We start from the raw sequence: 24,751 nt of genomic DNA, 5'->3' as shown, positions 1-24,751 counted from the left end.
TTGCAGATATGCGATAATAGGTGTCATCCATGATGTTGTACCGTATTGAATGACGTTGACTTGGCGCAGGGGTACCGAAGGATTTTGCAGAATTTCGATGCGTATCTCCTTTGCCAAGTGCTGGAAGCTGGTGGATGCAAGTTTTGATAGTGCATCCGCGGACTTGTTTTCACTTCGATTAATATGTCGGATATTGAACGAAGCGAATTTGGATGTTAGTTGCAGGGCTTGCTCGAGATAGAGGATCATGATATCCCCCTTTGCGGCATAGTCGCCGCGTATTTGTCCTGCAACCAACAAAGAGTCGACGTGTGCTTCCAGATGATGCACGCCGAGTTTGACTGCTAAACGTAGTCCTGCCAGTAGGGCTTCATATTCGGCCTCGTTATTTGTGCTTTTAAAATCGAGGCGGATGGCATATGTAAGCTCTTGGCCATCAGGGCTGACGAGTCGCAGACCTGCGCCCGCACCTTCCTCGTTGGAGGCACCGTCGGTAAACAGTGCCCAAGTTTCTGAGGAAGATGGCGTTGGTGCAGGGTTTTGTGCTTGTTCGCATTCTTGGATGCGATTCACCGGTACTTCGGCAGCGAAATCAGCTAAGATTTGGCCTTTTATCGCGGGGCGCGGTTTGTAGTTCAACGTGTGCGCGCCCAGCTCTATTGCCCATTTTGCTAATCTCCCAGAAATGTCAGGTTTGGATAGGATCCGGCCGATCCTGTAATTGGTTAGCACCGTGATGACATGGTTCGCGAAGTAGCGTCGCAACCTTCTTGATGCGTGCACTAGTGCTAATACCAATTTTTCCATTATTGAGTACCTTGTTTCTGGGTCGTTGAGCATCTTGCTGATGTAATAGATGGGTGTTTGAACCCCCTCCCGCTCCACTATCAATACCGCACCTACCGCGTTGTCCGCGGCAGATAGGTATAATATGAGTGGCTCCTCCTTGCGTGGTGCGGTTAAGGTTGGGAGTTGTATCAAACACTCCTTCATTTCCCGGAAGGCGTTTTCGGTCTCTGCGGTCCACTGGAATTGTTCTTTCTTTAAACAGTTCCGCAGGGTCTTGATGAAAGGATAAGACTTAGCTGCATGGTTGGCTAAGAATCTGTTGAGTGCCGCTAGCCTGCCGGCTAATCGTTGCATATCTTTCATTGATGAAGGCGATGGCATGCGCTCGATCGCCTGAACTTTCTCCGGGTTTACCTTGAATCCATCTTTTGTCACGATGAACCCAAGGAATTTGCCTTCTTCCATTCCAAACGAGCATTTCCCTGGATTGAGCTTTATGTTAACGCTTCGCAGAGTCTGGAATGTTCTTTCAATGTCTGTGAGCATGGTATCTTCCTCCATGCTCATGACGACTAGGTCGTCCATGTAGATTTCGACACTTTTGCTTATTTGGCAGCGGAAAGTGTCGTTTATCAGCTTTTGATAGGTTGCGCCCGCGTTGCGCAACCCAAACGACATTTTTGTATAACAGTAATTCCCGGTGGGAGTGCGGAATGCCGTTTTGTCTTCATCCTCGATCGCCATTTGTACCTGATGGTACCCTTTGTAGCAATCGAGGAAACACTTCCATCTGAATGGTGCGAGATTATCGACCTTTTTGTCGATTTCTGGAAGTGCGTAACAATCCTTGGGGCAGGCTTTGTTAAGGTCTTTGTAATCGACGCACATGCGCCAGCCCCCGGATGGTTTTTCTACCATAACTGGGTTGGATAACCAAGTCTGGTATTTGACTACCCGCAGGATGCCTGCGGAGAGCAGTTCTTCGACTTGCTCTTGCATCGCCTGATTTTTAGCGGACCCAAGGTGGCGTTGGCCTTGGATCACCGGCTTGATACCTGGTGAGGTATTCAAGTGGTGTTGCGCAATATCATGCGGGACCCCTGTCATGTCTGCGGGTGTCCATGCGAAAATGTCTTGGTTCCCGAAGAGAAGCTGCTTCAGGTGCGCTCTTGTGGTCGGGGACAAAGCGTGACCCAATGTAACCTTTTGTTCTGGGTATCTCGCGTTGAGAACCCATTTCTCTGGTTGGTTGTTGGGGGTAGGCCTTGCGACCTTGGTCGGACGTAGTTCGTCCGTCATCATGACGTCTTTTCGTGCGTAAATTATCGCGACCCCCGATTCGGTTGGAAAACCGACAGCAGAGTGGGGGACGGATGTAATAATATTGAAATCGCCTTGGCATTCTCTCCCAAGGAGTACGTCATATCTGGAGGTGTGAGGTAAAACCATGAAGTTTACCTCTTCTATTCTTGTGTGTCTGCCGCTGGTAAGACGCACAGGAAAAGTGATCTGGCCTAGGGGAAAGACAGTTTCCCCTGCGAACCCGGCCAATGAGTAATCTACTGCTTGCAACCGATCTTTGTCCTACTGGTCGAACTGGTTGAAGCATTGTTCGTAGATTATGTCAGAAGTACTGCCCGGGTCGATGAATAGACGCTCGGTGCAGTAATGTGCCAGTTGGCCTGTAATAACAACGGCGCGCCTATCGCGCGGTCCGCCTCGAACTTTTGGAAAGACGACTTGCTCGTCTTTCCAGTCATTGTCCGGCCTTCTCGCCGCTTTGCGCGGCCTACCTTTGCCTCCGTTGATCATGTGGGAGGAAGCCACGTACATGGTTCTCTTTCCGGATGAGGTACCTTCGCCATGAGGGGTGATGCGCTTCGTGGGTTTTTGCCCACCTGGCAAAAGGTGTTGCAGTTTCCCCTCTTTTAAGGCCCGTTCAATCTCCAGCCGGAGACTGATGCAGTTGTTGGTGGTGTGGCCCGAGTCCTTGTGATACTCACAGTAGAGTGTGAGGTCCTGATTTTTCTTGGACTTCATCGGTTGGGCCGGTCGCAAGAATTGCGGGTCCGCAAGAAGGACCTCGCTTGGCGACATGTTGATCTCGGTCCAGTTACGGTCCCGAGAATCTTTCTTTGGTGCCCGGTTGTCCCGTTGAGGGCTACGTTTCCTCGGGTCAAACGGGTTGGTCCGCGGGCGTATGGTTTGGAAATATCGCTATTCCCTACGTCCCGGTTGCGTTTATTGTTACGCTTGGACCCGTGGTTGGAAGTTTCGGCCTGGGGTTCAGCCTTTGTCACATGGGGTTCGAGGGACCGCTGTGTCTGGGCATATGTCTTGACTGCGGTCATGACATCTTCCCATTTTTTAGGCAAGCCTTCTTTGCCGGAGATGGTCATAACCATCTGCCTATCTTTCACGGCCCTGATGAAATGGTTCCGTGCCATTTGATCTGCCACGTCGCCTATTTCCAGGCACTCCTTATTGTATCGGACAACGAATGCTTCTAGGGATTCGTTGTCTCTGCGCCAGATATTCATGACGTCCAACGAGTCACGCGTGTGACGTCGTTGTTGGCTGAAATGAGCGAGAAACTTGGCATGAAAGTCCTCGAATGAGTTGAGTGATGCCACTGGTAAAGAATCGAACCAAGCCCTGGCCAGACCCGTAAGGGTCTGGGGGAAAAAATTGCACCAAGTGGGTTCGTCCCACTGGCTGTTGCACCCTGCGCCTATGAAAATGTTCATGTGGTCATCCGGGTCGGATGAACCACTATATTTCCCAACGTTGAATGGGAATTTTGTTGTGGTGACATGGGCGTGGGCTATTCGCGGGGCGAATTTGGAGTTTTCGGCCGCAGCTTTCGGCCTATAGGGCTGGTTTTCAGGGCGTTTTGCAGCCCTGAGGTATGTACTACGGGGGTGAGTGGGAGAAACATAGTTGCGTCCTCCCGGTCTGCTGCAGGTGTCATGTGAATCCCCACAATATGTACGGTCGTCCGGGTCGGTACGACCATACCCTTCGGTGTATGGTTGTGGGCCCAACCGGCTCTGAATTCCAGAGCCATGTCGGGATGCAGACCGTCGTATGTCCTCAACATAAGGACCTAGGCGGGTATGCACTGGTCCCCTGGTGTGGGACTCGTATGCGGAATCATCCTCGTTGATTGTGTGGACCGAACAGTAAGATGATCCGCGGTCCTCACGTCTGCTTCTCGAAGCTGGACGTGAACGCGCCCTGCCTTCGTATTGTAAAATACGATCGGCAGGGGTGTGCGGTGCTGGGGTTGGCCCAGCTTGTATGTGCGCTTCCGCACAAGCGCGGTTGTATGTTGCGGCTAGCAGGGTGGCCTGTTGGTCATACCAGATGTGGGGGTCCATGTTCGGGGGGATCACAGATGCGTACTGTGATAAGTCATGCCCGAACGTTAGGGATGGACCCCTTTGCGTTGATGTGCCGATATGGCCCGGATTCGGTTCCGGTGGGGTACTCCCCACATTTCCTGTGTTGGTGGGGAGTGGATTATCCCCTGTAGTATTGTTTTGGTGATCAGTCATGATTTTGAGAGAGGACAAAGGATGATCAAAAAAGTGCTAAGAGTAGCGGTGGGCGCCAATGATGAAACAATGGTTAACCGGGCAGGGTTAACTCACTGGTCTCGTCAAGAAGGGTTAATCCCTTCCTCTCGAGGATCGCTGGCTGGATCACCGGTGGGTTGATCTCCTGCACAAGGAAACAAACCGTGACTCGTAACAAGGAGGATGGGGTGGGGGTGCTCCTTGTTACCACTCTCCGGCGTGAGAATCAGTAGTTTGCTTGGGAAGCAAAGTAAGATTGTAGTAGTAGTGAGGGAGTTGTGAAGAGATACCTCAAACCTGGTTTGGGGTTGGTATTTATAGCCGAGGAGTGAAGAGGTGGATGGATAGACTGACGGCATGCTGCACCTTTGCAGGTGTGTCAGACATGTCGGCCGTTGAGACGACGCCACGTCAATCTGTCGCTTCCTTAGATCTGACAGGTGACTGCCATTGGTTCCACTTGCACTGTGGTGTCAGTCCCACTTGTTGAGCGTATAGGATGCGGTGCTAGCCGCATCGCTGTCTGCGGTAACATCTGATGTTATCGCGTCTCTTGCTAGTGATCAAGAAATACGCGAGATGCGGTGCTGGCCGCATCGTCGCCTGTGGTGACTGTTGCTGTTATCCAGCTTCCTTGTATTGATAGAAGTGTTCACTGGACGCGGTGCGAGGCCGCATCGCTGTGAATACTTCCGTTTTCATACACCAGATGTGATGCTATGTCGCATCACTCTACCGTTCTCATGTTCCATGTAAGTCCTCCTTCGTTACTAGATAGATTGGATTCACCCCTTGTGTCGATGCGTTCTCGCATGGGCACAAGTAGGTTGTTAACTGGTGGGGGTTTTGATAAGGGTAATGGTCACTCGCGGTCGATGCTGACGCGAGATCTGGGACCATACCCCTTCATTGTAGTAGGCTCCTCTTTTGAAGGTGACGTTACCCTCAACCTAGTAGTTTGAGTCAGCAAAGATACAATCCTAAAGGGTCGGATTATTGAAAGATAATTAATTAAGTTATTAATGCATATTGTGGTAGGCCCCTCTTTTGAAGGTGACGTTAATTACCCTCGGCTAAGTAGTATGAGTCAGCAGGGATACAGTCCTAAGTAGCCGGGTTAAAATATTAATAGTAGTTTAACTTATGAGGGGATCAAAAAGTTTGGACCCCCGCCATCCAATACTGGTTGGGTATTGAAGGAGGTCCTACTAAATTTGACGCAGGTCCTTTGCAGGATCTATACACTGAACAATGGCAAGACTCTTACCAAACCGTTCCCTTAACCCCCGACCAGGTAGCCAACATACCTACATATAGACCGTGGAGATATGAATGGTGAAAATCTTTTATTTTATATAGGCAGTAAAATAATGTCAAGCCACCACAGACAAACGATAAGGAAGAATCACCTTCAACATAAGAAACTAGTTATTAAAGTCATCAATACATAACCAAGTAAAAAGTGCGAAAAGATTAAAAATAAAAAGTATTACACTAGACACTTGTCTTCACCAAGTGATGTAAGAGACTTAGGCAAACATGGCCTTTGATTGTCAAGAACTCTTACGATCAATCTTGGATCCCGAGACGACTCACACACTCTATGATGGACAATGGATGATGGTGGTGGATGATGGTGTTGTAATGGTGGTGGGTGGTGGGTGAAGTGTGAGAGAGGTGGTGTGTCAAGGGATGAGTTGCAAGTGATACAAGCACTCCTATTTATAGACTGAACAGAAGCTCGGGCACGGCCCCGTGTCCATCGTTCTCTCTTTCTTCATTAATTGCAGTTTGTCTGCATTAGTTGACCACGCCCCCGTGTCCGCTGAGCACGACCCCGTGTGAAGAAGCGTATCTGTACTATCAAGATTTGCCTGGATTCTACGGATCTTATAGTTGACCACGGCCCCGTGTCCGCTGAGTACGACCCCGTGTGCAGAAGCGCATCGCATCTGTACTATTAAGATTTGCCTGGATTCTACGAATCTTATAGTTGACCACGGCCCCGTGTCCGCTGAGCACGGCCCCGTGGTGGGCGATAGAAGCTTCTACAACTTTGTCTTTTCTGCTGACACTTGGGCACGTCCCCGTGCTCACTGAGCACGGGGCCGTGTTCAGCCTTCTGTCTTCTTGATTTTGCTTGGGAAGATACTGTCGGGGGGTCGGGCATGCCACGTTTGTTCCTTTTCTTGTATTTGTGTTAGATTTAGGTGCCTTTTTGCTTCTTTTGTTCATTTGAGCTCATTTAATCCTGAAAATACAAAAGGAAGATAAAAACACAATTTTTCCAACATTAGTACTAAAAACGGTTAGTTTTACGCCACAATTGATGTAATTTATATGTTGCATTTTGTGCACATCAGGATCCAAGTTCCCTCTATTTAAGTTGAAGTTTACTTATCAGGGTGAACGGAGTCGTAGGTAAACTCACTCGGTAAACACCTTTACCGAAGCGGTAAACCACCGCCAACAACCAGTTTATCGATCAAGCTTAAGGAATGCGGTGAACCTTCACCGATTCGGTGAGAGGGAGGGAGGGGGGGGGGGGATGGGTGTGTGGTGGGGTCCATTATTTCTCAACCAATCACACATTTTTTTTCTTTTTTTTTTAAATAGTTTACCTAAATCTTATTAGGTAAACCACCGCCAACATTTTAAGCATTAAGTAACTTATTTAGATGAATTGACATGACAATATATGATTGGGTGAATCAAAAGTTTACTTATTTCGAATAGGTAACCACTCCCTTCACCCTCACGTCGATGAGAATGTGATATTATCCACTAAAATAATATATTTTAAGTTTGAAGGAAACATTGAAATATAGGTAATTCCTAGAGAACCACACAGTCCTGCTGGAACATGCTAGAAAGTAGTAACACGTGTTTGAGGTGGCCCCAACACTATGCTGTGTCATCACTCACCACCTAATATTTTTTTCTAAGACTAACTAAGTTTTAAACCTGGCAATATAGTAAGTTTATAGTTATTGATATAAAGTAGAAGAGTAAACATTTTCCGATAAAAAAGTCTCTATGTACTCTTAGGCCTACACTATTTTCGACCGCAAGACTTGAAGCCTTAACCAAACAGAAATATAAAGAACATATTTTCTACAAAATTTGATACCGTTAGACTATGTGAATAATCGATTATGCATTTGAAGTTTAGATTAACTATCCCTAATTAAATCAAGGATTGTCCGTAGCAATAGTTCGATATGGTTATGGACTAAAACCAAACCAACAATTTATGTTTTGGTTTAATTTCACAACTGATCAGTTTCAGTTATACCAGTTCAGTTCATTTTTATTAAAAAAACAGTTTGATTAATCATCAACTTTGGACTGTGTATAGATTCAACCTAGCATTAGTTATCCAATTATAATTATTAAATAAATAAATAAATAAAGCATAGCGGCATTTATAATTTATAAAAAGTTACAAACATATAAGATTTATAAAAGTCTTGAGATAATGTCAAGACAATGCAGTTATTTATGGACTGTTATCACCGCCATAATAGCTCTATTGACCTTGTATGATGATATGGTGGTACGTGGACGGTGGAGATCAATAACTATTATTGCTTCTGCTTATAAATAGAGTTAACTCCAGATGATTCGTTCCAACACTAGAACAAACAAACAGCTTTGATACTTTCCATAACTTAAAACTCCGAGATCTCGATCAATCCTTCAAGAAACGATGTCGTCTTCTTGCTGTGGTGGAAACTGCGGTTGCGGCTCTGGTTGCAAGTGCGGTAACGGCTGTGGTGGGTAAGTTCTAATCATTTGGTACTTATCTTTTGGTTTGATTTCGTTACATGCAATTAAATTGGATGTTAGAGATATATATATAGTTGTTTATTTCCGTTGGTTGCAGGTGCAAGATGTACCCAGAAATGGTCTCCGGTGAGAGTACTAACAATGAGACACTTATTCTTGGTGTTGCACCTACTGAAACGTACGTTATTTCTCTTATTTCAATATTACATTATTTAAAATGAAATTCACTTACAATACCGCTCTAAACGAGTCGAGCCCGTGCTCATCTAGGCTCGTTTAACGTATGAGATTCGGGAAGCTGAGATCGGCTTGTTTTGAGCCTTAATTTTAGAATTCGAGCTTGAGCTAGGCTTATGAAAGTTTTTCAAGCTCGACCACGGTTGAAGGATCGTTTCTTGTATGAGATATGAGGGCTTGAGATCAGTTCGTTTTGAGCTTTAATTATATAACTCGAGCTTGAGTGAAAATATTTTTTTTTTCCTCAACTCATTTAGACCTTTTTAATTAATTAATTTATAATTTGTTTGTTAGGGTGTGGGGGCACTCCTCTAGGGGGGAGTGACCTCTCTTACACACACCCAATCAGCACGCGTCACGTCAACTCCCCTCTTAAGTCCCTATGTTGCACTCAAACGTTGGCATCACTCCATCCACACAATTATTTTCTTATAAAAAAAGAAGAAAAAATATGATTGGTGGAAAAATGGTGGACCCACATTAACAACCAAACACCTCCTCTCTCTCCTCTCTCTCAATCGGTGAGCACACACCGAGCTTCCCACTGCCTGCGCGGTAAAGTTTGGATGGTGGCGATGTACCCGCATGGCAAATGGGGTCACCGCATGTGCCCCGTGCACCCTTATATAATATACAACTCATTTAGACCTTTTCAATTAATTTATATTTATTTATCATTTGTTTGTTATTTAAAATTATGTTTATTATAATTTTATATATCGTTACAATTATTATATAAATAAATATAGCTTTAATCAGGGCCGTTCTCGAGAATTCCTAAAAAATATAGCTTTAATCAGGGCCGTCCTCGAGAATTCCTAAAAACTTCTGGGCCTTGTGCGAGTTGAAAATATAAATTTTATATAGTTGTAATTATTATATAAATATAGCTTAGTCAGGGTCGTCCCTGAGAATTCCTAAAAACTTTTGGGCCCTGTGCGAGTTGAAAATATAGGCCCCTACACTTGAACTTTTTTATATATATGTATATATATAAAATTAGTAATAGGACGATGGTTGTGATAACAATAAATAAGAAAAGATATTGTTGCAAAATGATCAATATTAAATAAATAAATACTTAAAGAACCCTGAGGTTCTCGATTTGTATTCAACTAATGAATAAGTTGCCAGGGTCACAATTTGCATATCTCAAAGTCCACAATCAGCAACCAAAATTTTAATATGCATATCATATAGTTGATAAATAACCTATAAATGATATGTTTGTTTAAGCTTGAGGGCTAGTTCGAACTTATAAACTATATAAGCGAAGTTTGGACTTGTTTATCAAACAAACTTATTTTAAGGATTGGGCTACGGCTCGTTTCAGCTTGTCTTGATTTGAGCTTTACCGAGCCGATTTCGACTAGCAAAGCAGCTTGTTTCGTTTACACATGTGCTTACAAAAGACAAGTTGGTAATCATCATCTCATTGATGTGTTTGTGTGGTGGTACAGTGGAATAGAGACCACCGGAGGCGTGGCAACAGCGGCTGAGAACGAAGGATGCAAATGCAACCCTTGCACATGTAATCCATGCACCTGCAAATGAGTTATGGGCATGCCAACTATGGAGTGTCATCGGTCATATGTAACTCTACTAAAACTAGCTAAACATCCTTGGATACCATGACTATGGAGTTTCATCAGTTATGGAGTTTCATCAATCATGGCAGTGTCTTGTTTTTATCTTTTTGAACTTTGTTTTTGTGTAATAACAATAAAAGCAAGGGAGATCCTGGTTTTGTGTGTTTGATCTATTTTCATATTATCATCTTCAGTTATAGATCGTTATTTACTAGTTGGCATCGTACGACAATTTTGGCCATCGCGGTTGAAAGGTTGCAGTAATCCCAATCATGCTGATTGTAAAACCACATATCCTGTCCTATACTCTTCAAGTGCCCGTTAGTCACTTAGGCTAGAGGATATGATGCTCATCCTCCCTTAGAGAAGTTTTGTATAATTAGTCTGGGTTATGTTTTAAGTCAACGAAAATATTGTTTGGAGAGTTACTTAGTGAGTTTGGGTATCTAGGTTGTAAACCTATGAATACTCCGATAGAATTGAGTCATATTGTTATTCAAAAAATGAAGCTAATAGTGAAAAACTTATTGATTTCACTGGTTATCAAAAGTTGATAGGAAAATTGATATATTTGTCTTCGACTCGTCCTGACATTTGTTATGCCGTTCAATATCTTAGTCAATTTATGCACAGTCCATTAGAAAGTCATCTTAAAGTTGCCTCAAGGTTGCTAAAGTATTTGAAGTTGAGTCCTGAAAAGGGTCTTATGTTTAAACAAAGTAGTAGGTTAGATTTGGTGTGTTATGCTAATTCAGAGAAGTTGAGTCCTAGAAAGGGTCTTATGTTTAAACAAAGTAGTAGTTTAGATTTGGTGTGTTATGCTAATTCAGATTAGGCTAAGTGTTTGGTTACCAGGAAATCTGTTATAGGTTTCTGTGTTTTTCTGGGTGAAAATTTGATCTCCTGGAAAAGCAAGAAACAAAGCACTATTTCTAGATCTACTGGAGAAGCTGAATACAGTTCTATGTGTTCAACGACTTGTGAACTTGTTTGGACTGTGAATGTTTTAAATGAGTTTAAACTAAGTTGTAAACTTCCTGTTAAGTTGTATTGTGATAGCAGTGCTGCAATCTCAATTGCAGCAAACCCTGTTTTCCATGAACGAACTAAACACTTTGAAATAGATTTGTTTTTCTTGCAAGAAAAAATATCTAATGGTTTTATAAGAATTGAAAAGGTTGATTATGAGAATCAACTTGCAGATGTTTTACTTAAGGGTTAAGTGGTAATGTTCATGAGTTATTTTGTGAAAAACTGGGTCTGATGGATTTCTTTTCAGCCAAATGAATGAAGGGGGGATATTGAAATATATTGGGCTTATACCTCATTCATGTGGGCTGACATTATGTTTATTTATTTGGGCCTTTGTTATTGGGTTTTTTAACAGTTTGTTATGGTTGTTGAGTTTGTTGTATCAGGTATGTTAGTTCAAGGGGTGTTGTGAAAGTTATAAGGGACTATGATCATCTTTGGTGAAACTTTTGGACCAAAGTGTAAAATTGTTATTCCCAGATATAAAAACCTGGTTTCGGAAGCTTCATTCATTTTCCAGTTCATTTGTTTCACTTTCATTTTTCTCTGTATAGATTTTAGGGTTTGTGGCGAGTTGTTGCATCTCTGTATCTCTCACTTGTGTTCGAGAGATTATTGTGGTTGTTTGGTATAGATGATCATCAAGACTGTTCGTATCCTTTGTATTGTTCAGATCTTACTTTTGTAAGATCATTGGGATATTTGGGAGGTAAATTTTTCCGGTTTGAGTTAATAAGAGTTTTGTCACTTTGTTTTGTTGCTATATATGTGTTCATATTTTGTTGTTTGATATTTTTCATCATCATACCATTGTTTTCAACAGAGAAAACTTCATAAAAGATCTAATAAATATTAATTTCACAATGACAAAACAATTTATGAAAGCACAAGAAAAGCACATAATTTTGTTATGCCCAAAAACAATATAAAATTACGGATTCTTTTAATTATACCTCATAAATAGAATTTTTCAAAATCTAAGATTACTCGTTTAAAAGCTATTGACCTTTTTTCAATTCTGATTGAGTTCATGATGGTTAATTCTAATTTCAATCGAGGATGTGGTTCCTGATTCAACCTACATCAGCATAATGAGTTGCTATAATAAACGATTATGGGTCAATGGAAGAAAAAAAACAATGAATTGATTCAATAAAAACATAAAAGTATGATAAAAAAATAGATAATATAGTAACTGAACAAAAAAATATAAAAGAGTCTAATATGTTGGTTAGAAAATAAAAGATAATTGAAAAACACCAATTTGATAAATATTTTTGAAAGAACACTATTTTAGTAAATATTTTTTCCACCAACACTAGTTTAGGAAAAAACTCGATAGAAGTGTGATTTTACATACGTTTTAAACCTAGCATGGTAACTCCTGATCAGTCCAAGGACAGCTTGGTCCCCACTCACATGTTCAATGGCAATATGGCATGTGGAATAAAGAATAAATGTTACAGTTTGTGATAAGAAAAGTAATTGCATATTTTTGAGCGGCTAATGAAATAAAAACCTGACTACCGAGGGTATAACTCAATGGTAAAAGGTGACCCCATACACATAGAGGTGCACAAAAAGATCGTACTCAGTAAAAAGACTCAGAGCCGGGTTTTTTTAATACCCGGGTATCCTATACCGAACCGAAACCGACCCTACCCGTAGAGTATAGATAGGTGTGCATTTTGATCTCAATACCGGGAACCGGCACCGATCCTACCCGATTAACACCCGAAACAGGACAAGAACCGGAACCGATTATACCGGCTATACCCGATACGTGATTCTAATATCTATCATATAAATTTATGTTAAGTAAATTGCTATTTTGGCCCCTGAGCTTTAGTCAGTTTAACCCCTTCGGCGCAAAAAGGCATCTTTTGACATATCAATTCCTGAGGTCGCATTTTGTAACGACTTTGGCTCCTAACGCTAACTTTATTACTTTTTCCAGTTAAGTGTAAGGATTTTTATGTCCTTTTACACCTCAGGGGTTATTTATGTAAATTACATTTTTAAAAAAAAAAATTAAGGTGCTACTTGTATAGTTACTCAACTATTTTTCTTATTTTGTTATTTTTACGATCATTATTTAATAAAACATATGATTTCGTCAACCTAATTACTCAAGTATTTTTCTCATTTATGTTAGTACATCTATTTTAATTTTTTTACATTATACAATGCATGTTTAATAATAATAAAACACAAAAAGACGAAAAAATAGAGTAATAAAAACGCAATAGAGTATTAAAAAAACCTGAAAATAGGATACTAAAGAAACTCGGAAGTAGGGTATAGAAAAAACCCGTAAATACGGTAAATTTAATACCCGGTTTCTAAAGAATCGGAACCGAACCCTACCCGGAACCGGACACATAGGGTATGTTTTTTTGCTCAAATAACGGAACCTAAACCGAACCCGCTTTAGCAATAACCGGTTCTAACCCTAAAAACAAGAAAACGAAACCGGTTCCATGACCGGAACCGATTATTAAAAATACTGGGTTTGTGCACCTCTACATACGCTCGCAACCACACACAACGCTAGGTAGCCCAAGCCCACCATCTACGATTCGGAGAAAACCCGTCGTCCGAAAGTCCACTGCAGTAAAACCCAAATGAAATCGAATACGAGACTTATGACCTCAAACCTAAATCTTCACTTCCCCTCCATTGTGAGGTGAGCTATAACTTAATTGATTGCATTAAAATTAAAATTAAAATCTAAAGCATAGAACCTAAAGAGAAATTAACCCATTTATACTGCCGAAGCAAACCTTACCAGCAGATAGCAAAGTGATGACACCGTCCATTTTCTCCCTATTAGAATCTTCACACTGAAAATTCAATTTTCACCGAGTTAAAACACAGAAACAAACATTCAACCGGGAAATTTGGGAAATTTCACCGGCCAACTTACATTTTGCAGTAGTTAGCCCTGTTAGGGTTTAAAATTTTTGTTTAATGATTCTCCCACTAATTTCTACTCACAGCATTCGTTTTGGGGAAAAATCTGTTTGACTACTATTACTATTAGACGACATTCAATCGGAAAATTTTCACCGGCAACTTAGCTTTCGTATGGTATCACGTCCCTAAGGATGTGGAGGATGAGCCCCGTCACTATATACAAGACGTATGTATATTTATATGTGTGTGTGGGATAAGAAAGAGGAGGACCGTCTGCAACGACAATGGAGGGACGATGAGGACCCGCTATAACTATCAAACCCATGCAATGTCTAGTAGTTTAAATAAAATATAATATCTAGCTAGATAAAGACTACTAGACAAGTTGATCTTGCTTGTAGTTAGTACAACCAAATCAATAGTTGATAAAACAAGAAAAGAGTCAGTTTATTTTCCATCCAACTGTGACCAACATATCGGTTACCTTCAACTCTGAGAAAGTAAGTATCCTCGGCTTTGAATTTAGGTAGCGTTCGTTTCATGGAATGGAATGGAATGGAATTAGGAAGTTTTTCTTTGTAAAATTGATCTTGGTTGGGGGAGAGAGGAATTTGAAATCCCATGAATTTCTTTAATCAATGAAATTTGTGACTATTTCAACATTCCTTAGAAATCCTTCACTCAAATGAAGGAATGGAATGGAATGTTGAAATAGTCACAAATTTCATTGATTAAAGAAATTCATGGGATTTCAAATTCATCCCTCCCCCAACCAAGATCAATTTTACAAAGAAAAACTTCCTAATTCCATTCCATTCCATTCCATGAAACGAACGCTACCTTAGTATTCGGAGGTAAAATTCGTGGTCAGCATACTTAAGTCTCCTGCGCTCACAGAGCCGTGTATGTTTATCCGTCTCACTCTCAGGCTTTGGCATATTGTTTTCTGTGTCAACGAAAGAAACCGAATTTAGCAACAAAAAATTGAATGTCGTTTCGTTGCCGAACATGTTGAGAATTGACGTTAGATACAATGTCTTCAAAAAAGGAAGCCAAATAGTGAGATTGACAAATGTAAATATGGGATGATCGAAAATGAGAAGTTGGTATAAATATAACTTGATTTTCATCAAACTTCAGCTAATAAAAATTACAAACACTTGATCGTTTGATTGTGATATGGGATTTAGGACAAATAACAAATAACAAATAACAAAATACAACTAGTTGAGAACCCGTCCGTAGGCCAGGTACTTTAACGGCATAATAACATAAATACCCATAGAACATAATAAAGAAAATGATAAAACGTATTTATAATGTCACTAAACAAATAACCAAACATTAAAATGAACAAAACAAAAGAGCATATTTAATGGAAGTAAATATTTGGTAAAGCAAGAGTCTCGGAGTATATTGTTCCTTGTAACCCGTGAAACCAAAGTACAGGATAGTAACAATCTTCCGCTTTCATTGTCGTGTCTATTTCAATAGCAACTCCATCAATCGATACCACAAGGAACCTGCCAGTACTTATAATATGTGTGATAGAGCATGATAAAATAATAGGCTGTATGGGAGGGAAAACCCATAATTTCACCCAACTTTCACCTTCCATCCTCCACAAATCAACCGTCCAATGAGAAAACCTATGAGTAACAAACATATAAAGCTCTTTATGTGCAACAACTAAATTTCCATCAAAGTCAGCATGTGGAATACTTGGAATGGTTTTCAACTTAAATCTCTCTAATTCCACATCAAAACCAAACAACATAACACCCTTATTCTCTATAAAACAGTCAACCCTAAAATATAAAACACCTTTGCAGAAAGTTCCATTAGACCATATAGGCTCTCCACACCAGCAAGGAAATTTATTTTGCGAAAGTGATTTTGCGCCACGAAATTTATGGGGTGTTTTTTCTAAAATGGGTGTAGTAGGGATATAGGACATTATGTTAAAAGGGGTGTAAAGAATTAAATAAAAAACCATCAAAAAAAGTATTGGCCAAACAAAAAGAAGGATACTTGTGATTGGCCAACAAAATCTTGATCCGGCGTTTAATATAGCACGCCCCAACCCAATTTTTGAAGAAAAACGCCCCCGGGGGCGGTATATGGGCGTGTTTGGGCGTTTTTTTAAGGAAAAATGCAAAAAAACCCCATTACGGGTGGTCTTATTTTATTTATGACCTAATTCGGATTCGTATATCGATTTTGATAATTTTCGGATATCCGATATCCGAAATACCAAATAATACTCTTTTTTGAGAAAAATGCCCGGATAGTCCCTGTGGTTTCGCCTTTTTTCATCTATAGTCCCCAACTTTCTAAAACTACCTGAATAGTCCCCAACTTTTCATTTTTTGTTCCCGGATAGTCCCTGGGTCTAACTTCAGTTTGTTTTCTCTGTTAAGAGGGTGTGAAATGACAAAAATACCCTTTCCTTAAAAGGCCAAACCATAGGGACTATCCGGGCATCTTCTTCATTTTTATTTATAAAACCCCACCACCACACTTCATCTTCAACCTCCACCCACCATCACCCTCGTCCACCCTCCACCATCACCGCCACAATCACTCTTCGACCATTTAACTCTAATTAATATTTTAGAATTTATGTGGGACCCACCAGCCACCATACCCACTTCATCTTCCCCACTTTACACTACCACCACCACCATCTCCAACTTCAACCACCACCATCTACCCCCAACTTCACCAAACTATTGACTTTCACAAACTTGTGTATCACAAACCACACACCCCCATCATTCATAACGTGCATCCCTCCACACTCAACCCCCCTCTTCCACCTGCATCTCCACCACGTTCAACCGAACCTGAACAATTCACACAACCGCCATGGATTTCTTGCAAAAAGCTCGCTCATTCGGCGAAGATACCATGAAAGTCAATAGTTTGGTGTAGTGCACAACTGCAAACTTACTTCAATGTGTCTCGTCTTCAAATGATTAAAAATATAAATGCTAAACGACTGAATATCTCTCAGTTTATGCTCCGATTTTGCCTGTGTACCGCCAGTAGGTTTCTCTGGCGACTTCCATCGCCGCTTCCTCTCTCTAGGGTAAGATTATCATCTTCTTCCTTTTTTTAACTCTGATTCTGTTTACAGATCTGTAACCTGATACTGTAGTGAGATTATTCAGCTATGATTTTAGGAGTTCATTATCATTTTGTCAGTAGAAGATATGCGATTTGAACATTAGGTTTTCTCGATTGTGATTTGTGTTGTAATTGGAATGATGAAGTGCGAAACAAGATGCTGCATACTCGCCGTTTAGTTTATCGTAAGCATTTTCGTGTTTGCTAGTTTACGAAATCAGAGAAATCGATTGAGTCTATTATAGTTTTTTACTGAGTTGTTTGATAATCTGCTAATTGAAACAGAAGTTTTGACTTGATGATGTGCATATCTAGTTTGGCAAAAAGCTCGCTCATTCACACAACCGTCATGAAAGTCAATAGTTTGGTGAAGTTGGGGGTAGATGGTATTGGTGGTGGTGGTTGAAGGTGAATTGTGGTGGTGGGGTTTTATAAATAAAAATGAAGAAGATGCCCGGATAGTGCCTATGGTTTGGCCTTTTAAGGAAAGGGTATTTTTGTCATTTCACACCCTCTTAACAGAGAAAACAAACTGAAGTTAGACCCAGGGACTATCCGGGAACAAAAAATGAAAAGTTGGGGACTATTCAGGTAGTTTTAGGAAGTTGGGGACTATAGGTGAAAAAAAGCGAAACCACAGGGACTATCCGGGCATTTTTCTCCTATTTCTTATTTTTTTAATTGTTAAATATAAATACCCATCTTTCCCCATTTCCTTGTAAACCCTAGACATAACTCAACGCCCCCTTCCCCCAACTGACCCTTCAACGCTCAAACTTCAATCGGACATCTTCACAATGTTCATTCAGTTGTTCTTTCTTCACAGTGGTTATTCAATCGATCGTTCCTCTCCTTCTCGAGTATCAACAACACTTAATCGGTTGTTCATCGTGAATCGATCGTTATTCTCCATCGTTCCTTTGACAATCGCTCCATATGATCTTCTGCTTCAACAGGTTGCATCAGGCATGTTGTATTTTTTAGTGCGATTTATTTACACGGCGATTTTAATCACGATTACTGGTGTATCTAAAATACATTGAACCCTCTGTATCGACTTCTGCAATACTCTTCAATCATTATTTAGAGTTTGATTACACCAGTTTTGTATGAAATAATGAATATATGTGCTTAACATACGATGGCATTATTCACACATTGGGATTTTAAGATGATGTTTAATTTATTCCTTCTTTTTTATGAATATTTTATTTTAAATTTGAATTTAAAAACATACTGCATACATGCTGTACACTATTACATTTGAGCTTATTATTTTTTGATTTTATTTTCTTCAGGTGCTATCTTGGAATTATGTTTATTTGCCTTTTTATTGTTGATATCTTGGATTTTGAATGGTATGTTAGAAAACTGGTTGTGTTAGAATTTTGATTCAAAAATATTTTTTTTCTGAGTTTGGATATCCGATTCGCTATCCGAATGGATATCCGAAAATTCAGCTATCCGAATTTCGGATATCCGAAAAATTGGATACAGATTCGGATTGTGAAATTAGGTATTCGAAATTTTCGGATATCCGGTTTTGAACACCCCTACCTAGAGGTACGACAATCGGGATCTATAATTTCGGCCTAGCTTTATCAAATTGGAAGTGTTATCGGAGTAGATATTGATTAGAAACGTGTAGGTTCTTCTGATGTGCATGTTGTTTGTGATTGATTTGTGAGTTTTTTCTGCTAGATTTGTAGTCCAAAGGTATGAAGTTGGAAGAACAACAGGTGAAGGAACACATAGGGTTAGGATTTTAAGGTGTATATGTAGATAAAACCTGTTATGAGATTGATTTTGTGTGATTGTTTCTAGATTAAGAGAGAGATCTATAATGAAGCTGAGTGTGATGTTGATATTCGGAGAGAGCATAAATAAGTGATGTTGATATTCGGAGAGAACTATTCAGCGATATCTTGGTAATAGCTTTGATACTTCTGTTGCCATTTGGTTGTTGAACATACTTGCTTATATGGATTGTTTCCTTTGTGCAGCTTGCTGGTGGCACAACATCAATGCAACAATTGAATGAACGTCTTGAGAAAGACTTGCTGGAGGCTATTCAATTTCACATCTCATCATGCATGCATATAGTATCACTTTTTGCAAATATGAAAACAACAGTTTGCGTTACTCTCTAGTTTTGACCCTTAAGGCCAATAATATGATGTCAAACAAACTTGAAGACTGAAAAGTATGATGACATAAAAGAATTGAAATTACATGTAGACCAAAGTGTATTGTTAACACATAGAATGCTCTAAATCTATTTGGTTAAAAAATATTAGATTTTTATTAAACTAATATTAGTTATAAAATTTTGCACAAAATGTGTTTGTAGTCTCAAAAGTGACCTGCCCATTTACAAGGACCACCCCCCCCCCCCGAAGAACTATGTTTGGTTTCAAGCGCTGATGGAAACTGGGAATCGGCAAAGATTATATCTGATCTGTATCAAACACTGAATCACTTATTGCATTTTCTGAAACAAAAGTAAGCTAAATTTTATAGATGATCTTATATAATTGCTTTTATATGGAAGTGCGAGTGACGGTTTTTGATGTTTTGCTTTTTAATCTAGGTATTAAAGTTACTTCTTCTGGTTTAATCTACAAATAGTTATCATAGTCTACCTAACTTAACAATTTTTATTATGTCGCAGGATGACTCGAAACTTTTTCGGCAATGTTCTTCCGGTATAGAGGTAATTTTTTATATTCAGCTTCAATTTAAAGATGGTATCACCATGGTTGCTTTGGTGGGGGCCTATTTATGTAATCTTGATCTAGGGCATTAACTTTTTTTTGTTGCTTTAATCTTGCAGACATGCAGCAATCTCTGTGTAACCACAAGGAATAGTACATATTGGGTCCATTAATAAGGTTGGTAAGCAAAAAATCTTGATTAGGCGAATATCATTTGATTGGCACTTTTTTCAGTACATATGTTATTATTAAAATAGTTATAGTTATACTATCAATAACTCGTACTAGTTAAAAAGTTTAAATGAAAAAAAATGCTTATATTCAGACAATTCTAGATGATAAAAACGCATTAAAAACATCATTAAAAACTCAAAAAGAGAACATATCTCTGTTTATTAGCTTTATTTTGGCTTTGCCTTCGCAAATCTTATTTTTACGACAAACGTGTCATAACACATAACACAATCTGCAGTTAACTGGTCATGTACTCTAAACTCCTTATCGTGGAGTAAGAACGTACATCTTACAAGCGTGAGATTCTACAGTTTCCGAGATCTGTCCCTTCACTGATCTTTGAGTCTTGTACTGCAAAAAAAAAAAAATAATAAAAAATAAAAAAAATCTAAGTGAGACATTTAAGTTGCTGTAAGTAGACATGTACAAAAAAACCGGTTCGAAAAAAAACGAACCCGTTTGAAAAAAAAAAAACCGGTTTCAACCCGACTCGGCCCGAGGTTTGGATACCAGTTCGTATTATAATCCGAACCGGTTAAAAAACGATTTAAACTGCTATTTTTGTCCCAAGCCGGTTTATAACCCGGACCGAACCGGTTTAATAGGTTTTGGGGTTTGATCCCCGGAAACCGGTTTTAAATCCGAACTGGTTTGAAAAAAAAAACCTGGTTTGTTTACCACTTGAAAAACCGGTTCGGTTGGTAAAAAAAACCTATTTGTACACCTCTAACTGCAAGTGCATGCTAGAACGGCAAAAAAATTTTAATTCAAAATAATAAAATATTTTTTGATAGTCTTACCGCCCACAAGTCACGAGCTTTAACGACTGTGGTCGAGTTGAGTCCTATGTCGGACCAATATGCTGTAATTTCGGCTGTTGAGCTTTTTCTGTTCCATAGAATCACAACAACTTTGTTATGTGCAAGTGGGCTAGCCCAGACCTCCAAATCACCATTTTTCTTAACCTTCTTTCCTTGGACTCCAAGGCTATCTGTATCAACACGAGGTTGGTGAGTAAATATCCAAAAAATTATAAAAAGAAAATAATTATAAATTGTCTTAATTACCGACCTTGATTCACTGCTATAACTTCTCTATTACTGAGTATGCAGTATGTTTCTTTGCTCATTGATCGCACATCGCAACCGACCAATAAAGGCGCCTAAAATGTCTTGTCAGTCTCTTGGTTTTTCATGAAATTATGATAAAAGTAACTATTTTGAAACATGGACTTTACAATGCATAATTTATGTTAACGAAACAAAACCATTACTTACCTTCACTTGTAGGTCATTTGTTCCATCAGTTTGTTGCTGCTCAATCATAATTGATGACTACAAGAAGTAAAATACTGATTAAAGACGTGGTCTGTAAATCAACACAAAGTAAGAAGATAATTGGTATGTACCTTTTCAGTCTGCTATTCTTGCTCCATACGACTTCGTGTTTACTAGACAATAATTCTAATAAGAACATCACTCTACCCTAGTTATATAGGAAACTAAAAAAATCTACAAACATATGTACAGCATTGTATTTGGTTTAGTATTACCTTCATTGCATAGTTGGCTGTTTCGAATAGGTAGTAGTTATCCATTAGGGTGTAGTCATCCATGGCTGCAAATCTTTGATGTCTGAATGGAAATGATATGTAAGCAAGGAATATAGAAGCTTGGGGTACGTATTATATAATCATCATACTGGGTAGTTACACCCTCCACTACTCCACTAACTTGCTGAAATAAAGGAATTTAAACCGTATTTGTTTTTTTCAGTTTCTTATTCTGTATTTTTATTGGCTCATCTTAGGAAACTGCTGCTAACTGAATAATCGTGGGAGAGAGAGTGTGGAACTGCCATGAACTGCTGCTTCTAGAAGGAATTTAGTGACTTTAAACGGCTGAGATTAAATGTTGATGACTTTAAACGGCTGTAATTAACCCAAATGACGGTTACAAACAACGGGAACAATATAATATAGAATATTAATTCTGTGGTTCTATTTCTTGTTCGATTTAGGGTTTAGAATTTTAGCAAATCGCCAAATGGGATGTTGATCAGAGAACACATTAAATCTAAAATCCAGAATTCAATACCTGAATGGAAATCAGAAGCAACCGTGCTCGCCGTCTCGGCTCCAATAGGTAAATAGACCAATTTGAGCCGGGCCGACCGAAAGCTGCTTGAAAAATACAACATCGACAAAAAAATAGAAATGAGCAAAGCTGTCAACAATTGTTTATGTTGCTCGAGTTGTTCGGAACAGCCTTGAATCCTAATACATGCAAATTAACATTCCAAGAAACAAGATTTCTCAACATCGGGGCAAATTCTTGATTTGACGGCTTATGATCATTAACGGCCACGGTGCAATGATCCCTTTAACTATTAGTTTGTATTAAAACTAACCAAACACCGTTCGTTAATTCGAGCCAACTTGATACTCTAAGCACACATCGTATCGTTTGAATCTGAGCGTGCCGGTTGCATGATAGAGATATAAATTATAATTAAACACTCACGTGGTTCGGAATGTTTTACTAGATCACATGATTCTGTGATTATTTTGGGTTCAAAAATTAAAATCTGATTAGGGATTTAAATATTGATGAACATTATTAGAAAAATAGATAAATTGATCATTTTACTAGCATTCTAATATTTTTCCGGATTCAATATGTTTTAAAAACAAGAATCACACTATCAAACTTTTAACATGAATCCATGATGGCTAAATCAATCGAAGAAAATATATAACTAAACACTTATGAAACCAAAATATTCTTTTTTTTTTTTTTTGATAATCAAAATGAATTATATTTGATATAACCAGAAAACTTGTTAAGTTACATCAAAACAGAAGGTAGACGGGCAACAAGCTGCGCCACCAACCCTTTCTGAATTGCAAACCCCAACCTCCCGAACACAAACCCCTGCCCCCCTGTGGTCGAACAATTGCTGTGGATAACCCGTTGAACCCTCGTCAAGAAGTTGATGGCTTCTGGCGCTAGGAAACCAAAAGTATCAAAGGCAAAAGGGATAAAGACATGTTGATTCTCTGCGCAAGCTTTAGCGTGCTTATCCACTTTCTTTGATTCTGCCTTTCTTGCTGCTAGTCCAGCTACAAACCCGTTTTCCCTTAAACCAACCAAAGGGGAAACCCCCGTGAGGTCTACACAAGCATGTTTCCCCCCAGCCCAGCCAAAGACGAGCAGATCCGCTGGTCGCAGAGTAGATCTCCCTTCCATAGGGTCCGTGAGGAAATTCACCGGGGCCTCTTTCTTAGCAGAAATCCCAGCTCTTCTTAAGATGTCCCCCAAAACATCTCGCACCCAGTCATGCCGATATTTAAACCCAGGGAGCTCTTTACAGTGAACCGCGTGCTCTTCATATTTATCCATACAAGCTTTACGACATATCGGACAGGTTTCATCTTCTGGGTACATAGGGATCATTAGCCGGTATTTGAGAATGGTTCTATATTCTACTGCCGACATGCATTGTCTTAACCCCTCAATCGGGATAACGTTCAAAAATTCCTAAGCATGGGGACCCTTCAGACACTCAAACAACGCCCTCAATCGGGATAACGGTCAAAAGTTCCTGAGCATGGGGACCAGAAAAAAAATCAGTTGCTTTCTTGCCTCTCGATTTATTTCAGCCGTCGAAGTTCCCACTAGATTGCCGATGCTCGTCTCTTTTTATTGCCGATTTGCCGTCACATTTGTATTGTGGGCTGCTTTGTAATTTAAATTTTAATCTAACATACTAAAACAATTAAATAGGCCCATTTACTTTTTTTGTTACAGCCTATTGAATTCATCTTCCTGACAGCCCAAGACTTTTTTAACTGTGGCCCAATTAACACTTATAATTATTCTGTTTGTAGCTTCACTTTCTTTTGATTAGTAGCCATTGACCAATCAATGATCAAACTAATTAATCATTTAATCTCATATTCCACGTCCATAACTCCATCTTATAAATTTCTTTAACTTTTCACAGGAACTTTATTTTTTTTTCTAAATCCCCACACAACTTTACTTTTTTTAATCGTATAATCAAAGATGCCTGTTGTAGTCCCTCCCGATCACTCCATTCCTATAAAATAACCAAAAAAATATCAAAGTTGACCCCATCCTATCAAAACGTGTATTTTCCTAAATGATATAATATGTATGATCAAAATGCATTAAATGCATTAAAGGATGTATGCTAGACATGATAAAACGTGCAATAAAATTCTTCTAACAAATTTCTTCAAACATATACCCTTCCTTTACCTCAAGAAATTAAGTCAAGAAACAAACAAAACCTGAAAATAAAATAAGTAGGAAAAAAAATACACACTAGCATATTATATAACCTATAAAAAGGCTATGTCGATGGAGGTTTTAATTTTTTTTTTCTTTTTTTTGTCTTTTCCAAGCAACATTTGACTTTTCTTTTTTATTTTTTTCTTAATTTACGTTTTCGGCCCTTATGCTTTGTGCGTTGTCTCTTAAATAACAACTTCTTTTGTAATTTACAGTTTTCATCAATTTTTTAACTTTACGTTTTTATCCTTTGCACTAATTTTTTGTGGTTTTGTTTTTTTACGTACTTTTCCCATCTCTTGTGATATACATTTCGGCCCTTATGCTTTGTTTGTTGTTTCTTAAATACCAAGTTCTTTTATAATTTACAGTTTTCGTCAACGTTTAAACTTTACGCTTTTACCCCTTGCACAATTTTTTTTTCTTTC

At 39.4% G+C, this 24,751-nt stretch overlaps 1 protein-coding gene and 2 long non-coding RNA genes across 3 annotated transcripts; 2 read left to right on the top strand and 1 right to left on the bottom strand.

Annotated features, from left to right (window-relative positions):
* The first annotated feature begins 7,985 nt into the window (after positions 1 to 7,985).
* Positions 7,986 to 10,179, top strand: LOC110929276 (metallothionein-like protein 1). Its single transcript, XM_022172406.2, has 3 exons — positions 7,986 to 8,147; positions 8,254 to 8,334; positions 9,854 to 10,179. Exons 1-3 carry the CDS (start codon positions 8,077 to 8,079, stop codon positions 9,945 to 9,947), a joined length of 246 nt encoding a protein of 81 aa, XP_022028098.1. The 5' UTR covers positions 7,986 to 8,076; the 3' UTR covers positions 9,948 to 10,179.
* A 9,266-nt stretch (positions 10,180 to 19,445) lies between these two features.
* LOC110929278 lies at positions 19,446 to 22,007 on the top strand. Its single transcript, XR_002586977.2, has 5 exons — positions 19,446 to 19,561; positions 19,731 to 19,772; positions 19,893 to 19,950; positions 21,297 to 21,407; positions 21,817 to 22,007. It is a non-coding gene; the product is annotated as an uncharacterized LOC110929278 (long non-coding RNA).
* Positions 19,961 to 21,117, bottom strand: LOC110929277. Its single transcript, XR_004889580.1, has 3 exons — positions 21,079 to 21,117; positions 20,808 to 20,998; positions 19,961 to 20,358 (listed from the first exon to the last, which is right to left on the bottom strand). It is a non-coding gene; the product is annotated as an uncharacterized LOC110929277 (long non-coding RNA).
* Positions 22,008 to 24,751: the final 2,744 nt, after the last annotated feature.

The sequence above is a fragment of the Helianthus annuus genome, chromosome 3 (genome assembly GCF_002127325.2).
Source record: "Helianthus annuus cultivar XRQ/B chromosome 3, HanXRQr2.0-SUNRISE, whole genome shotgun sequence".
Classification (NCBI taxonomy): Eukaryota; Viridiplantae; Streptophyta; class Magnoliopsida; order Asterales; family Asteraceae; genus Helianthus; species Helianthus annuus.
This window is presented reverse-complemented; position numbering and strand designations above follow the sequence as displayed.

Bases quoted from the DNA above. Each gene is read 5' to 3' on its own strand.
- LOC110929276 (XM_022172406.2), top strand. From the start codon at position 8,077: ATGTCGTCTTCTTGCTGTGGTGGAAACTGCGGTTGCGGCTCTGGTTGC. The intron at 8,148-8,253 runs GTAAGTTCTAAT...CGTTGGTTGCAG, and splicing joins TGCGGTAACGGCTGTGGTGG to GTGCAAGATGTACCCAGAAA. The intron at 8,335-9,853 runs GTACGTTATTTC...GTGGTGGTACAG, and splicing joins GGTGTTGCACCTACTGAAAC to TGGAATAGAGACCACCGGAG.